The 18985-nt window shown below is 40.9% G+C and overlaps 1 protein-coding gene across 1 annotated transcript in view; it reads left to right on the top strand.

Moving 5' to 3' along the window:
* The window catches only part of COMMD1 (copper metabolism domain containing 1), an 80528-nt gene that overhangs the window by 11807 nt on the left and 49736 nt on the right, over positions 1–18985 (top strand). Inside the window, exon 2 of the mRNA XM_081100596.1 lies at positions 4655–4936. Coding sequence (XP_080956722.1) covers positions 4655–4936 — 282 coding nt within the window. The remainder of the gene's footprint in view (positions 1–4654; positions 4937–18985) is intronic.

Raw genomic sequence — 18985 nt, 5'->3', positions numbered from 1 at the left:
CTGATGTCTGTTTCTGAGATGGTCTAACAATTTCTTGTCCAAGATGCCTCTTTTGTGTCAATTATAATTAAAAGATATTTACAAATTGGTTAATTCACTAGCTCTACTTTTTCTTTTAAATCCTCACCTAAGGATATGTTTTTCAGAGAGAGAGAGAGAGAGAGAGAGAGAGAGAGAGAGAGAGAGAGAGAGAGAGAAAGAAAGAGAAAGAACATTGTTTGGTTGCTCCTGTACGTGCCCTGACCCCGGGGGATGGAACTTGCAACCCGAGTATGTGCCCTGACTGGCAAACCCACAGCCCTTCGGTGCTCAGGGTAATGCTCTAATCAACCGAGGCACACTGGCCAGGGCACTAGCTCTACCTTTTTTTTAAAAAAATATATATATGATTTTAGAGAGGAAGGGAGAGGGAGAGAGAGATAGAAACATCAATGATGAGAGAGAATCATTGATTGGCTGCCTCCTGCACGTCCCCTACTGGGGATCAAGCCCACAACCCAGGCATGTGCCCTTGATCGGAATTGAACCCAGGACCCTTTAGTGTGCATGCCGACATTGTTCTATCCTCTGAGCCAAACCAGCTAGGGGTAGCTCTACTTTTTTATCATACATTGTCAGTTACCTCAGGACATCTAAAAAGCTCATGTTGCAAAAAAAGAACAAACCTTGTCCCCAATAAACACAGGTTCTTGACAAAAATGCACATACAGATCTATGGTTATAACCTAAAGCTCTCTTTTAGATATGGGGATACCAGCAAAGAGCCATTCCCTTCACCCTTTCTCTTCTCCCTCCTCAACCATTTCTATTTTTTTTTTAATATATATTTTTTTGATTTTTTTACAGAGAGGAAGGGGGAGGGATAGAGAGTTAGAAACATTGATCAGCTGCCTCCTGCACACTCCCAACTGGAGTGTGCCCGCAACCAAGGTACATGCCCTTAACCAGAATCGAACCTGGGACCCTTGAGTCCACAGGCCGATGCTCTATCCACTGAGCCAAACTGGTCAGGGCCCTCCTCCACCATTTCAATGACTGAGTACAGGATTACGTGTAGTTCCAAGAGGTGAATTAACAAAGACACTCCCAGAACACAGTCCTTCCTAAAAACTAACAAATGAACATTTAAAAGGTATTATTTTATACCTCTACTTTTAATATACTTTGGGCATTAGTACTTGTTTATTCTTGAATATAAAGCAATATATTTTTTAATTTTAAAATGAAAAAATTTTGAATTGAATTTATTTGGGTGACATCCTATCTAATAATAGACAAACATGGTAATTAACCGTAGCTCCAACACGCTTCCCATTGGCTAATCAGGGCGATATGCAAATTAACTGCCAACCAAGATGGCGGCTGGCAGCCAGGCAGCTAAAGCGAACATGAGGCTTGCTTGCTCCAGTGATGGAGGAAGCCAAGGTTCCCCACCTGCCGCAGCCCAGCTCTGAGCTCCGAATGCAACAATGTTGCAATTATAGAACCTAAACAAACCCCAGGTACCTGCTTTCAGCCGCCAGCGCCAGCGGGCTCAGAGCTTAGAGCTCCAGTGATGGCAACAGAGTTTCAATTATAGAATCTAAACAAACCCAGATACCTGCTTTCATCTGGCAACGGCCTCAGAGCTGGAGCCGGCTCTCAGCTCCAGTGACAGCTATAGAAGGTAAATAAATCCCAGAATAGAAAAGAGGAAAAGAAAAAAGGAGAGGCTGGGAGATTCAGTTGCCCACAAGCCTGAAAACAGCCCTCAGCCCCTCACCCAGACTGCCCAGGCACCCCAGTGGGAATCCCCACCCTGAAGGGTGTGTGACCAGCTGCAAACAGCCATCATCCCCTCACCCAGGGCAGGCACCCCAGTGGGGACCCCCACCCTGATCCAGGACACCCTTCAGGGAAACCAGCCAGCCCCACCCATGCACCAGGCCTCTATCCTATATAGTAAATGGGTAATATGCAAACTGACCCTAACAGCAGAAGGACTGGGAATGACTGATCACTATGACACACACTGACCACCAGGGGGCAGACGCTCAATGCAGGAGCTGCCCTCTGGTGGTCAGGGCGCTCTCACATGGGAGGAGCTCTGCTCAGCCACAAGCCAGGCTGATGGCTGGCAGTACAGCGGTGGTGGTGGGAGCCTCTCCTGCCTCCTCAGCAGCGCTAAGGATGTCTGACTGCAGTTTAGGCCTGCTCCCCGCTGGCACCGGGCCTCTAGTTGGTTAATAAAATTATATAGGTTTCACGTATATAGTTATATAATACATTATCTGTGTATTGTATTGTGTGTTCACCACCCCAATCTATAACAATATTAACTAAAAGGTACACATGTATTAATTACTAGACAATCTGAACTTATCTAATGACTCATGGGCACAGAACCTTCTGTACTTCCTTCCTTCACCACTTCCCAATCACCCTATGAACAGTCAGCATAATCTCCAACACATCAAGTTTAACAGTACAACCATACCTATGAATTAACAGAAAAAAAACACTTAAAGGGTATTATTTTAACTCTACTTTTAATATGTTGTGTACTTTTTATTTAAAATATATATTTTATTGATTTTTTACAGAGAAGGGAGAGGGACAGACAGTTAGAAACATTGATGAGAGAGAAACATCGATCAGCTGCCTCCTGCACACCTCCTAATGGGGATGTGCCCGCAACGAAGGTACATGCCCTTGACCGGAATTGAACCCGGAACCCTTCAGTCCGCAGGCCGACGCTCTATCCACAGAGCCAAACTGGTTAGGGCTGTTGTGTACTTTTTAAAAACTATATTTGGTCTCCAGAGGTGCTGTATTTTTTAATATGTTTTTATTGATTTCAGAGTGGAAAGGAGAGGGAGAGATAGAAACATCAGTGATGAGAGAGAATCATTGATCAGCTGCCCCCTGCATGCTCCTTACTGGGGATTGAGTCTGCAACCCGAGCATGTGCCCTTGACTGGAATCAAACCCAGGACCCTTCAGTCTGCAGGCTGATGCTCTATCCACTGAGCCAAACCAGTTAGGACTACACTGTCTGCTTTTCCAATCCCTCTGTTCTTATTGCTACTGCTCAAGTTTAGTCAATACTTTTGGTTCCAAATAATAGGAATACAGTTTAAACTATCCTGAACAGTAAAAGGAGATTTTTGGTGCTATAGAAAGGATGCTGAAATTACACATAGAATTGAAGGAAGTCTGCAGGAACCAGGGGATTATAGAACAGGAATATCACTCCATTGGAACCTACTTTCATCTCTGCTTGGCTTTATTCTTTATATTTTGCAATCAGACCTTTGCCAAAAGATCAATGATGGCTGTCTGTAACCTAACCTTATATCCTTCTGGTACCATGACCCCAAGAGGCAAGACCATTTCTCTTTCTGCTCTAAATTGGGAGATTTATTTGAATCAATCATTATTCCCAAAGAAAGGAGGGTACTGTGATTTGTCTGTTTTGGAGCTCATGCCAACCCCAATGGCCAGGAGAGGATAAGAACACACCAAAGAAGATGCAGGGGAGCGCTTGTCTTGAGACCAAATCATTAATCATCACTGTCCTCTCCAAAGCTTTATTGCCCCAGCCCTCTAATGATTTTCCACTGCAGTTTAGCTGCTTACTGCTCTCAGAACAGCAGTGGCACTAAGTTTTGAAATTTATGAAAAAGCATAAAGTAGTGTAAAATTTCAGAGTAAGGTTATTGTGAATGAGCTGTTTGGCTGAAGATAAACTACAAAGCTAACAATGATTCATTTAATGAAATTTACTTAGTGCTTATTATGGACAGCACATTGTACAGTTTTAATATGTTAAACCAAGTCTGGATACTAGTATCTAGGCACTGAAATCATGTCATATTTCATCAGAGAGCTAATTAATTTTACTCTTATTTTAAAACCAGAGACCCGGTCCATGGATTCATGCACTGGTGGGGTCCCTCGACCTGCCTTCATCTTCCTCGCAATCCGGGACCCCTTGGGGGATGTCGGAGAGCTGGTTTCAGCCCAATTCCCACAGACCAGGCCAAGGGACCCCACCAGTGCACAATCGGGGCTGGGGAGGGGCTATGGGATGGCTCCAGGGTATGTCCAGTCCATCTTGCCTAGTCCCTCAGCAGCAAGCTAACCTACCATTTGGAGCATCTCCCCCCTGGTGGTCATAGCAACTGGTCGAATGGTCAAATGAATGGTTGGACACTTAGCATATTAGGCTTTTATTATATAGGATTTTTATTTTATTATTTTATTATTTCACCACTATAGCACTGGATTTTTAAAATTAGGTTATAGTTATTGACCTAGAATTTGAATGGCATGACTTTTTTAGCAGTAGCTTTTCTGATATTTGACATTTGCAAAGGGGATATTTTTATACTTCTGAAGAGTTTATTCTCATTACTGTCACTTGATGACCCTTTTGTGAAACTTATTCATTGATTATGAATCATTCAAATTATGATCTGTAGTTAAGAAGCTACCATTTTTTCAATGGACACGGACAACGGGTGGGTGAGGGGATGAGCGGGGGGGGGGGGTTGAGGGTACACATATGTAATATCTTAATCAATAAAAAAATATAAAAAAAAGAAAAAAAAAGAAGCTACCATTTTCTAGTTATCTACCAAATTCAAAATTATTACTTTTTCTGTCATTATAGTCTGTTGCATCTGCAGACATGGATTTCAACCAGCTGGAAGCATTCTTGACTGCTCAAACCAAAAAGCAAGGAGGGATCACATCTGATCAAGCTGCTGTCATTTCTAAATTCTGGAAGAGTCATAAGACAAAGATCCGAGAGAGCCTGATGAACCAGAGCCGCTGGGACAGTGGGCTTCGGGGCCTAAGCTGGAGAGTTGATGGCAAATCACAGTCGAGGCACTCAGCTCAGATACACACCCCTGTTGCTGTAATGGAGCTGGAAATAGGGAAAAGTGGACAGGTGAGTTCAGCTTCAATCAATTTCCCATTTTAAACTATGTTTTCTCTTACATATTAGCAATACATTCAAATTGATTTTATGTAATAGTTTTCTTTGCAGAAATAGTGAGAAAATAGTAAAAGAACCTGTTTCTTAGAATCCCACTTCAGAGAGGGACTCATCTAAAAATTTGGATACTCCCAATTGTGTATAGAGTCGAAACCAGCCTCAGCGTTCTGGCAGCTATGGCAGAAGAACAAAATGGGGCAATAAGCCCTGGCCGACGTAGCTCAGTGGTTGGAATGTTGGCCCTGTCAGCTGTGAACCAAAGGGTCTTGGGTTTGTTTCTGGTCAAGGGTATGTTACTGGGTCGTAGGTTCCCTGCCCCGATTGGGGTGTATGTAGGAGACAACCAATTGATGTGGCTCTTTCACATCGATGTTGCTCCCCCTCCCCCTCCCCCTCCCCCTCCCCTCCCCCTCCCCCCTCCCCCTCCCCCTCCCCCTCCTCCTCCCCCTCCCTCTCCCCTCCTCCTCCCCCTCGTCTTCTCCCTCCCCTTCTCTCTCCCCTCTATCCTCCTCCTCCCTTCCACTCTCTGTAAAATCAATGGAAAAAATATCCTCCAGTGAGGATTAGCCAAAAATTTTTTTTGAAATGGGGCAATAAGTTGATTGTACCGAAGTTGCCCACTACTTCATTTTGGTTAGATCTCAGAATTCTTTGCATTTGGTCAAAATCTACAAGGTGATGGTAGATATCCTAAATAAAGATCAGGAATTGAGATTAAACAGCAAAGAACAAAACTATCTCACCTAGTCATCTTTATAGGCAGTCAGGTATAGGAGACAATATCTTAAGTACTGTAATGTATTTATTGTTCCTAAAGATTCTAAGTGTGCTATCACTGTCATTGAGTCCACCAGTAATTTTTTATTTGATCTTGATTATTTACAAAACACTGCTGCTTTTTCCTACAGCCATTATAGCAGATAATTTTAGCATCTATATGGTTTTCCTTGAACTTATTTGGTTTGGGCTCCAGTTAACTGCCAGATCAGACTTTTAATGACTTGGTGTTTATATCTTTTGGGGGGGAAAAAGCAGCAACTTATAATTAGAAAGAGAAAACCCAGATTACTGAATTATCTAACCAGACTTCTTTTCAGATAAATAATGAAATATGTGCTTCTGTTACATACTATAATAGAAATGTATTATTTTCTTCTAATAATGAGAATATTTTTTAACTGTCAGGTTTCCTCTTATATTCTCTTCTTGAATTTCTTAGAATTTTTCATTGTCTGTAGTTCCGTAATGACTTTGTTTTTAATTTAAAATATAATTCCTTTTAAAAAATGTAATTCTTCTTTAAAATAGATATATTTGGAGGAACTTTTATTTAGTTATTATAAAATAATGCGATTGCCTTTGTTGACTTTGGTGTGTCTGACCTTAAAGTCCATTCTCTTAACCATTGCGTTATATGGGCTTTCTTCTTTTGTTCCTAGACCAAAAATCTGATAGATTAGCAAGGTATGATAAGTACACTTAGATATTTCACCAGTAATTTGTACAGGCTATTCATTTAAAAGATATATGTTTGTATTGATTTTAGAGAGAGAGGAAGGGACAGGGAGAGAGAGAGAGAGAGAGAAACATCAATGTGAGAGAAAAACAATTGGCTGCCTCCTGTCTGCACCCTGACTGGGGAATGAACCCACAAAACTTGGGTATGTGCCCTGACTGGGAATTGGACTGGTGAAGTTTTGGTTCACAGGATGATGCCCAACTAACTGAGCCATACCAGCCAGGGCCAGACTATTCATTTTTTATTATAGCAGTAGTGATTATTTTATTTTGTCTTAAGTATTTATCATTTGGGTAGGATTATGAAAATATACATATCTAAGACCTTTCTAGAAAGTTTTTATAGTACTTCCTAATATTTCTTGAACTGGGGTTTATAAATAACACTAGAAATTCGTGCGGTGGGGGGGACATTGGTTCCCCTCAGCTCAGCCTGCACCCTCTCCAATGTGGGACATCCTTCTTATAATCCTGGACTGCTGGCTTCTAATCATTCACCTGCCTGCCAGCCTGGTCACCCCTAACTGCCCACCCCCCAGATGGCCTGGTCGCCTCTTACTGCCCCTGCTGCTGGCCTGGTCACCCCCAACTGCCCCACCCCCCCAGCCTGGTCACCCCTCACGGCCCCCCTGCCAGCCTGGTCGCCCCACGCAGCCTGCTTGTTCAGTCGTTTGGTTGTCCCTCACTAATCCCCCTGCCGGCCTGGTCATAGGCAGCCATCTTGTGAGGGCATGAGGGTTATTTTGCATATTACCTCTTTATTATATAGGATGTGCCTTTTGATTTTAGTAATTTACACACCATCTGAATTTTGGGTATACTGTCACAGGGATTTTTAAATCTACTTTTAAATCTCTGTGGTTTTTCTTTGACCTTGTTAGCCAAAGTGGCAAAACGTTTCTTTTTCACTGGAATGATTTTCATCAAATTAGTAAATCTACCACTACAAATGATGTGTTGGCTAGCTCCTAACAAATTTATATTTCTAAACTGGATTTCTCTTCTAAATTTCATTTATATATTTATGACATAAGTGTGAAAAGGTATCAAAAATGGAATATGCTCCAAACTAAGTTCCTCATATGCCTTCCAAACCTATTTGTCCTGCATTTTTTTCTCATCTCAGTTAGTGGCACCTCCATTCTTCCAGTTTATATCCTCTCTTTTTTATCACACCCACATCCAATTCATCATTAAATATTGCTGGGTTTAATTTTAAAATATATCTAAAATTTGACTACCTCTTACCACCGCTCATTATGTTTAGATCACTATCACTTCTAGGTTATAATAACATCCTCCTAACTGATTGCTCTGCATCTGCTTTTTAGCTTATTCTCAACACATAGAAGTGTATCAGTAGAGTAATTCTGTTAAAGCACAAGTCAGAAAATGTATTCATGGTTCTCATCTCACTCTAGTCACTGTCTCAATCAGGTTAATAGTGTTCTTCCTTACTCAGTCTACGTTAGCTAGACACATATTCTCCTTGCTTATTCCTAGAACATGCCAGGCATGCTTCCTCTTTAGGATCTGTCCATTTGCTATTCCTTTCTCCTAATTGGTCTTCCCTCAGATATCGGCATAGTTACGTTTTCCACTTTCCTGAGATCGTTTTAAAAAAAAAAACTCACACCAATAAGGTTTTCACTGACCACCTCTCTAAAGGTTTAGTTCTCCACTTCCTGCTTTATTTTAAAAAACTTTATTGAGCTATACTTTTTATATAGTAAACTGTATCCCTTTGAATTGTCCAATGTGAAATCACCACGACAGTCAAGAGATAGTGTTCATCACCCCCTAAAATTTTCCTTATGTCCTCTCTTCACTCTAGTTCCTTTGCAACCACCAGTCTACCTTTTGTTATCATAGATTAATTTTTCTCTGCTTTATTTTTTCTGTATGGCACTTATTACTACCTTGCTTGCTATATACAGTTGACCCTTGAACAGCAGATTTGAACTGCATGGGTCCACTTATACCTAGATTTTTTTTTCAGTAAATTTACAGTCAGCCTTCCATATCCCTGCGTTTTGCATCTGTGGTTGGGACTCTTTGGATGTGAAGGACTGTGGACATTGTTCTACATCATCTATATATGTAAAAGCCTAAGTGACCGCACTGACCACCAGGGGGCAGATGCTTAACGCAAGAGCTACCCCTAGTGGTCAGTGTGGTCCCACAGCCAACCTCCTGCGGCCCCCCACCCCACCTCCGCCAAACCGCCAGCCTCAAGCACCCCCTTCCCCCAAGGCCTGCCCCCATTGGCCCTGACTGGGGTGGGCTGGCTGGCCAAATTCCTATGTCCCCTTCCCTGGGCCTGCCCGCCCCAATCGGCCCTGAAGGGGCGGCCCCTCCCCCCAGCTGGTTGCCCCGGGGCCAATTGGGGCGGGTCAGCCAGCCAACCTTCCATGGTCCCTCCCACCGGCTGGCCTGCCTCAATCGGCCCCGGGCCCTGATTGTGGTGGAAGGAAGCCCCAAATGGTCCTGATCACTGGCCAGGCCAAGGGACCCCACCCATGCACGAATTTGTGCATAGGGCCTCTAGTACTTCAATAAAAAGATTTTTTAAAAAATATATATTTTATTGATTTTTTTACAGAGAGGAAGGGAAAGGGATAGAGAGTTAGAAACATCGATGAGAGAGAAACATCGATCAGCTGCCTCCTGCACACCCCCTACTGGGGATGTGCCCCCTCCTGCACACCCCCTACTGGGGATGTGCCCGCAACCAAGATATATGCCCTTGACCGGAATCGAACCTGGGACCCTTGAGTCCGCAGGCTGACACTCTATCCACTGAGCCAAACCGGTTAGGGCTCAATAAAAAGATTTAAAGAGGGAGAGAAAGATATGTGTCTTTGCAAACTTTTTGACTCCTTGAGAACAGGGCTTTGGCACTGCTGAAGTCCTTATTGGCTTCTGATTAGTAACCTGCCAACAGGCAGCCCCTGGTTTTGGACTTCTTTCAGATTTTTGCTGTTCCGGCTCTCTGGTTCTATTCTTGTGGACAGATGGGGATGATTGAGAGGAAGCCAGGAAACCAAGCCTTAAGAGGACTTGGAAATGATTTTTGGATGTCAGTACTTTTTGCTAAACCCAGGGTGACAGTGTATCTTGCCCAGCAATGTTGAAACTGCTTGTGTTTGTCTAGTATTTGTGTGCTAGTAGGTTGGCTGTGGGCTGCATTCCATGCCACTGCTCTACTACCAAGATGCACATAGAAAGCCTCTGCCTTGAGCCTATTTTTAGCATTTGTTCTTTATTGAGTGTAAAATATAGCATAAAATTTACCATTTAATCATTTTAAGTGTACAGCTGAATTAAGTACACTCACAATGTTGTGTAAACATCATTGCTCTCAATTTCCAGAACTTTTTCATCATCCCAAATAAGAACTCTATACCCATTAACCAGTAACTCCCCACCCCCACCTTTTTCTGGCCTCTGGTAACTTCTGTCTATTTTGTGTATCTGTGGATTTGCCTAATCTAGGTACCTCATATAAGTGGAATCATACAATATTTGCTCTATTGTGTCTGGCTTATTTTGCATAGCATAATGTCTTAAAATTTATCCATATTGTAGCATGTGTCAGAATTTCATTCCTTTTAAAGGCTGTATCATATTCTATTATATTTATACTAGAGGCCCGATGCACATAATTCATGCAAGGGGATCCGCCCTTGCAGCACTGGCTTCCTTGGCCCTCACAGCCTCGGTTTTGTCTGGAAGGTCATTTGGAAGGTCCTCTGAATGGTCGTTCAGCTGTCCAGTCTAATTACCATATTAGCTTTTTATTATATAGGATATATCTATATATCTATATATATATCACATTTTATTTATCTATTAATATGTTGATGGACATTTGAGTTGTTTCCATGTTTTGACAATTGGGAATAATGGTACTATCCACATGAATGTACACATATCTGTTTGAGTATCTGCTTTTCATTCTTTTGCGTGCATACCTAGGAATGGAATTGTTGGATCATATGGTAATTCTATGTTTAACTTTTTGAGAAACTGCCAAACTATTTTCCACAGTGGCTGTGCCCTTTTACATTCTTTCTAACAATGCATGAGGGTTCCAATTTCTGCACATTTCATCAACATTTGTTAATTTCTCTCTGTGTTTATAAATTGCATTCCTAATGGAATTGCATTCCTAATGGAATGTGAAGTGACTCTTTGAGTCAAGGACATTGACTCTTTGAGTCAAGGACATTAATACCTTTTATATCATAAAGTTTATCACATTAGTCTTTGTATTAAGGTGAGGGATGAAAACATCACCATAGAAGCAAAGTTGAAGGATATATCTAATATCTATATAGTTTGCCCTCTATGGCCATAAGTGTTAAGTGCAGAAATAAATTCCATATAAAAGAATGCTATATGCTTCAAGTCATGCATACTTCAAAAAAAGAGGTTGTTGGAGAGGGGCTTAGTAAAGGGTAAAGGGTATCAAATATGTGGTGATGGAAGATTTGACTTTGGGTGGTGGGTACACAGTGCAATATACAGATAATGAATCATAGAATTGTACATTTGAAACCAGTATACTTTTTAAAAAAATTTTTATTTATTGATTTTAGAGAGAGAGGAAGTAGAGAGTGTGAAAGATAGAGAAAGAGAAATGTTGATTTGTTGTTCCACTTATTTTTGCTTTCATTAGCTGCTTTTTGTATGTACCCTGGTGGGAGAAAGAACCCACAACCTTGGCGTATCAGAAGGACTCTCTAATCAACTGAGCTTCCCGGCCAAGGCCTGATACTTTTTATAGATGCAGTCTCTCATTGTTTGGTAGTTTTCTCTATGCACTCTTAGTAATCTCCACCCTGGTTCTCCTCCAAATTTAAAGTTTATTTTCAAAGGTAAATTAAGTTTGCAGTTTGCTTTCTATTTGGCACTTGGGAATAATAAACTTGACTTTCTGGTTAATTACTGCTCAAACCCTGGATGGAAAGTTTGTGCTGGTATAGCTCAGTGGTTGAGTGTGGACCTGTGAACCAGGAGATCGTGGTTCGATTCCTGGTCAGGGACATGCCCAGGTTATGGGCTCGATCCCCAGTTGGGGGCATGCAGGAGGCAGCCAATCAATGATTCTCTCTCATCACTGATGTCTCTCTCTCTCTCTCTCTCTCTCTCTCTCTCTCTCTCTCTCTCTCTCCTCTCTGAAATAAAAAAACAACACTCCCCCCCCCCACACACACACATATTAATAAACCCAAAAGATTTCTTTGTTTTATGAGCTTTGTGTGTATGTCTATGGCAGGGATGGGGAACCTTTTTTCTGCCAAGGGCCATTTGTATATTTATAACCATTCTTGGGCCATACAAAATTATCAGCTTAAAAATTAGCCTGCTATATTTGGTCAAACACTTAATTAATTTACCCCTAATGCCTTGGCAGGGCCAGACCAAATGATTTCTGGGGCCTTATGCAGCCTGCGAGCAGGATGTTCCCCACCCATGGCCTATGGCAATAGTCCTTTGACAGAAGCACACAGGGTAGTGATATTATAATGGTTTACTCAAGTAGGTATGGACAGGAAATTTATGCTTTACTCAGTACACTTATTTATGTTTTTAAATCAAGTGCTGTTGCCTCTGCTTCTGTTTTAGATGTCAGTCCATCAACAGCGTATGCTGTTCACTATTTACATTTCAGAAATTGCTCAGAAACCTTGAAATGATCTTTTACTTTTGCCAGCTGTTTCTCCATTTTAGTGTTCCTAGAGCCTCTGACCGCTTTGGAGAGATTTGGCTGGCTCTTCTCTTGGCACTGCCCCCCACCCTGTTCTATTTAACTAGACTAGCTCATAAGATGTCATCCATGTAAGATTTTACTTAAATTTTATTTGAAGAAAGGTATCTGTATTTAACTTTGGAAATAAATGGCTTAGCTAATGTTTTTATGTCAGAAATGTAAATGAGGGGTGGTATTACCAAAGAAATGAAATACTTTCCCCTTCCTATCATATTACACAGTGCATGGGAGTAGATCATTTTTTTAAAAATATATTTTATTAATCTTTTACAGAGAGGAAGGAAGAGGGATAGAGAGTTAGAAACATCGATGAGAGAGAAACATTGATCAGCTGCCTACAGCACATTCCCTACTGGGTATGTGCCTGCAACCAAGGTACATGCCCTTGACTGGAATTGAACCTGGGACCATTCATTCCGCAGGCCGACGCTCTATCCACTGAGCCAAACCAGTTAGGGCGGGAGTAGATCATTAATTAGTATAAATCTTTTGTGGTCAAGATCTTTGGAATGGTACATTTGGGATGTAATTTTTACTTCCATCCTATATAATAAAAGGGTAATATGCAAATCAACTGAACATGGAATGACGGATCTCTATAATGCACACTGACCACCAGGGGGCAGGCGCTTAATGCAGGAACTGCCCACTGGTGGTCAGTGCGCTCCCACAGTGGGAGTGCTATTCAGCCACAAGCCTGACTGATGGCTGGTGAGCACAGCAGTGGTGGCAGGAGCCTCTCCCGCCTCTGCAGCCGAGCTAAGGATGTCCAGTTGCAGCTTAGGCCTGCTCCCTGCAAGGGAGCCGTCAGTCAGACATCCCCTGAGGGCTCCCAGACTGCTAAAGGGCTCAGGCTGGGCTGAGGGACCCCTCTCCACCCAGTGCACAAATGTTGTGCACTGAGCCGCTAGTCAGTATATATTTGTGACTATTGAAGGGATTCAGAACAGGCCTCCCTAAGGTGTGCCACTTTGGTATGTGAATTATTTTGAGCTGAAGGCAATTGAGACTCTGTGAGCTCACAAAAAACTTTTGCTTCTCCCTTAAAGAATTTAAATTGGGGCACTTGCCTGGCCAGTGTGGCTCAGTGGTTGAGTGTCGACCTATGAGTGAGGAAGTCACGGTTTGATTCCTAGTCAGGGCACATGCCCGGATTGTGGGCTCAATCCCCAGTAGAGGGTGGGCAGGAGGCAGCTACTCAATGATTGATGTTTCTGTCTCTCCCTCTCCCTTCCTCTCTGAAATTAATAAAAAAATGTATCCTATATAATAAAAGACTAATATGCAAATTGTCCCCTTGAGAGTATGACCGACCAGGAGTTCGACCACTCTCTATGATGTGTGCTGGCCACCAGCGGGTGGCATGGAATGAAGGAAGGCCCCGGCTGGCAGCTGGCAGCTGGGGGAAGGAAGGCCCCGATCAGCCCTGATGGCCGGCCAGGCCTAGGGACACTACCTTTTCACAAATTTCTTGCACTGGGCCTCTCGTGTGTGTGTGTGTGTGTGTGTGTGTGTGTGTGTGTGTGTGTATGTGTGTATAAGTTAGGGGACTTGCCCATAATAAGAGTTATCACCAGAAGTAACTTTTTATGACCTCTCTATAAGGCATGGCAAGTTTCTAATTAATGAACATATGATCTTCTTATTGTCTTGAGGATTACCTTTCTACCCTCTGATGTCCCAAGGTGCCTTATTTTATCCTTAGTTCAGAATGTCATATATATCTCATTTTCCCTTTCTGTTTCTGAACCTCTCTTGTATGTGGGGGTCTCTGAGTCTCTTTGCGGAGTTCCTATATGTATATATGTAATTACATTTAGTTATATTCTCTTGTTAATATCATCTGTCTGTGTAGTTTAATTATTAGACTAGCTGAAAGAACCTAAAGGAAAGTTTCTTCTTCTTAACACTACAAAAATCTCAGATATGGTTGCTGTGAGAGATGTTATTAGTTATACTCTTATTCATACAGGATGCCCCCCAAAATGTGTACACACTTTGGCTTCCATTATTAATTTCAATGGGTTAAATCTGAAAAGAAAGCAACATCAATTGAGCTATAAACTGTTAAAGTATGTATACATTTTTGGGGGACAACCTGTATTTAGGTAAGAATTTAACTTTATGGATTTCCCATAGGGACTGATTTAGAGAGATGACCTTTGGTGGTGGTGTTTCACACTATGTTCCTTGGAGTCATGATGATCCCTAGAAATGTCTCCAAGTTTATCACAGGGGTGGGGTAAGGGAGGTAGAGGTGGAGCTTAGGTAGAGAGGGCTCTGGCTTCAACATTATTTCAGTCAGTGCAGCTGCAACTTTATTTCATTTGTGGGCTTCCACAAAGAGGATTCTGGGGCTAAAATTTGAAACAACCAGATTAGTAGAAAGATCTAGGAGTTAGGAAACCTAGGATGCAGTTCTGGCTATCCCATTTATACTAGTTTTGTAGCATTAAGCAAGTAATTTTAACTTACCTTTCTTAGTTTTTCATATGTAAAATAGAACTAATCCTGTCTACCTCATAGAATTGTTTTCAGATAGTGGTCTTAAAAATGATGAATCAGAAAGTATACTGAAGCCCTGGCTGGTGTGGCTCAGTTGGTTGTGCGTTGTCCCATGCACCAAAAGGTCCCTGGTTTGTTTCCCAGTCAGGGCACATGCCCAAGTTGCAGGCTCAATCCCCAGGAAGGGGACGTGCAGTAAGCAGCCAATTTATGTTTCTCTCTCTCCCTCTCCCTTCCTCTCTCTCTACAAAATCAATAAAAACATTTTTAATTTTAAAAAGTATAATAAAGGTACTGTTAACAATAGCAGCAATTCCCAGTAACAGGAATTCAAATAGTTTTGAATTTGGCTGTAGACTTTTTAAAGAATAACTACAGACTTTCCTTTTCCAATTTTCTGTCACCTAGGGTATTTTTATCTCTTCTTTTAAAAAAAAAGTTTTGTTGGCAAACTTCCTTAAAATTGATTTCTAGTGGGAAACAATGACTTTATAAACATATACATACACACACACATACAAACAAATGTATGTATGTATGTATATCTTAAAAAATGTATATTGATTTTTTTTCATAGTTTCTAAGAATATAATTAGATAAATGAAGTTTAGCTTAGAAAAACTTTAGCTATCTCTGCATTCCCAAGAGGAAAAGTCCACAATGCTTGAATTTATTTTCAGTCTTTGAAGGGCCAAAAAATTGTGCCTGAAATTTGTGTTAGCACATTTCTGAATCTGATGTTAAGTTATTCTGCTTAGTTGTGTTGATGCCTTTTACTTTCTTTTTTCCTCAAGCAGGGAATACAAGCTCCATGTTTTCTTCAGGAAACCATCCTATCCTATGTATTTGTTTAAATTCCATAGCCTGTGAAATTACAGGGACAAACATAAAGAATAGATCTCATTCAAAAATGGCTCAGTAATTGTGTTTTAGCCTTAAATAGAAAAAGTCTGAGCTTTTCTCTTTTACTTGATGGAGTATTAGAATGACTTCTCTTTAAGAAGTTGATTAGCCAATTTGATGCAAAGAGAGGAAGTGAGAATAGCATTATAGGGTTAGGTGGTGCTTGCTAATTATCCACCTCTTGCATGGCATATGCATTTTAAATATTAGGGGAATTAAGGTATTCCTTGCATCACACCACCAGCCCAAGTTACAGTTTTGAGAATAGCTGGCCAGTTTCTGGTAAATAGTTATGGACATATAGGAAAGCACAGTCCTATCTATATATATAAAAGGCTAATATGCACAGTGTCTCCTCAGGAGTTCAACCGTGAGACCGGGAGTTCGATTGCTCACTATGACGTGTGCTGACCACCAGGGGGTGGCGCGGAACATGGTGGGCGACCAGCAGCGGCAGTGGGGCGCTGAGGGAGCAGGGGGAGGGGCAACTGCGCAGTGGCGACACACGGGTGGTAAGGGTGGGAGGCTGGGAGGCAGGGAACCTGATTGCTGGCCAGACCTAGGGATCCTGCCCTGCATAAATTTGTGCACTGGGCCTCTAGTCTGACAAATAATTTACCTGCCTATCAAGTATTAAATGTAAGATATGCCAGAAGGGTAGTATTTCCTATCTTCTTGAAGTTAACAAAATTAAATACCTGAAAAGAAATGTTCTTTTTTCCTTTGTTAAAACTCTTTCTACTGAACAAAAATTCTAAGAACTAAGAATTCCATAGGAATTAGGAACTTAACTGTTTAGGTATTTTATAGCACAGTAACATATTTTATTGACCAACTAGTTCTCTTTGGAAAAATTTTTAAATTCCATAATAAGCCTTAGCTGGTTTGGCTCAGTGGATAGAGTGTTGGCCTGTGGACTGAAGGATTTCAGGTTCTATTCCAGTCAAGGGCACATGCCCGGGTTGCAGGCTCGTTCCCCACTAGGGGGCGTGCAGGAGGCAGCCAATCAATGATTCTCATCATTGATGTTTCTGTCTCTCTCCCCCTCTTGCTACCTTCCTAAAATCAATAAAAATATATTTTAAAAAGAACTCCATAATAAGTATAACAATACCTATTTATTGAGTACTGCTTATGTGTCAGTTCTTAAATGTTGTAAGGTACATAAATGAGGAGAGTTTCAAAGATGTTAAACAGTGTACTCAAGGTCACACAACTCAAGTATGGAGGGTTAGAGCGTCAAGCACAATTCTACCTGGTTGTAAAACTCATTTTCTTTTTCCTAACTATGTTCTCTCAATCAAGATTCATTAATGAAACATATCTTTTACTTTTCAGAATAGTTTCCCTTTATAATTATGTCAAGTGCATCCTACTTTGCTTTTATTTTTCATGGTGAAATTAGACATAATATACCTAAAAATTAAAATTCAAAAGACTAAGCTAGGATATTTCAGGAAGAAAGTTAAGGTTGGAATCTTTGGAATAATATATCACCAGCATTGATTTGCTTTGCTGAGGGCTTTAATATACCCTTGTCAACTTGCTTTTTATTTGTGCCCTATTCTTTAGTATAGGATTTTTTCCCCTTAACCATTGATCACCATTTTCCTCTTCACACTGCTGTGCATAAACCTAAGAGATTATGAGGATCTTTTTGGTCCACACCACCAGAAACATTGTTCTTCCTCCAGATATCCATGACAAATATTAGTTAGTAGGTGCCATCATCCAACATATGATGTGCTTCAGCCTGAAACTTTTTTTATTCATCACTTTTGTTTATTTTAAATGAATTATTTTACTCTCTAGATCAAAAATTTTGGATCCATGATTTTTTTAAAATTAAAAATAATTCTGGTTCTCTTTGATAAATTACATTTGTAAAGTTGGTTTGTGTTTTCTTCTGCCTGTTTTATTAATAAAAGAAGTTGAATAATAACTGTTTTATGTATTTTATATGCTGGTGCTGAGGTAATGGTGCCACTGGGTAAAAACAACCCTTTAATGAATGAGATATCAAACCAGTTAATATTTTTACCTCTCAGGTTATTTATGAGAAATTGAAATACCTTGTTTTATTATTAAGGCCAAACAATGCTCCAAACATGTTTTTTCTGTGAAGATTTAGACACTTGAGAAGATTGTTTAACTATCCACTAAGGAACTTTGGATCAAGGAACACTGAGTGTAGAGTATTTCACCCACTAAACACACATTGTTTTATTCAAAGAAGCTAAGCCCTATCATCATCTTAAGATCTGCCTTTGGAAATACCAGCTAAGCCGGTGATACTGGGTATAGCTTTAGGCAAAGGGAATAGCTTGTATCTTGGCCAGTCGGAGATTAAAAAAGAGCAGCAGTTTCTGTTCACTAAAGATGCTTCTGCATAATAGGGGGAAGGAACATGTTCTTATTCTGGGTAGCTACAGTCTACAATGGAAGAAGGGACAGTGGCTGGGGTTCTATTTAAATGCTCAGACTCCAGTTCACTGTCTTTTTTTTTTTTTTAAATTAAATCTTTATTGTTCAGATTATTACATTTGTTCCTCTTTTTTCCCACCATAACTCCCCTCCTCCCAGTTCCTACCCCACCCTCCGCCCTCACTCCCCACCCACTGTCCTCATCCATAGGTGCACGATTTTTGTCCAGTCTCTTTCCCCATCTCCCACACCCCTTTCCCCCCAAGAATAATCAGTCCATTCCCTTTCTATGTCCCTGATTCTATTATAATCACCAGTTCATTCTGTTCATCAGATTATTTATTCACTTGATTCTTAGATTCACTTGTTGATAGATGCATGTTTGTTGTTCATAATTTGTGTCTTTACCTTTTTCTTCCTCTTCCTCTTCTTAAAGGATACCTTTCAGCATTTCATATAATCCTGGTTTGGTGGTGATGAACTCCTTTAGCTTTTCCTTATCTGTGAAGCTCTTTATCTGACCTTCAGTTCTGAACGATAGCTTTGCTGGATAAAGTAATCTTGGTTGTAGGTTCTTGGTATTCATCACTTTGAATATTTCTTGCCATTCCCTTCTGGCCTGCAAAGTTTCTGTTGAGAAATCAGCTGACAGTCGTATGGGTATTCCCTTGTAGGTAACTGAGTTTCTTTCTCTTGCTGTTTTTAAGATTCTCTCTTTGTCTTTTGCTCTTGGCATTTTAATTATGATGTGTCTTGGTGTGGTCCTCTTTGGATTCCTTTTGTTTGGGGTTCTCTGCGCTTCCTGGACCTGTAAGTCTATTTCTTTCACCAGGTGGGGGAAGTTTTCTGTCATTATTTCTTCAAATAGGTTTTCA

Source organism: Myotis nattereri, assembly GCF_964212035.1.
Source record: "Myotis nattereri genome assembly, chromosome: 10".
Taxonomy (NCBI): Eukaryota; Metazoa; Chordata; class Mammalia; order Chiroptera; family Vespertilionidae; genus Myotis; species Myotis nattereri.
Note: the sequence above shows the minus strand (reverse complement) of the source record. Positions and strands in the feature narration are given on the sequence as shown.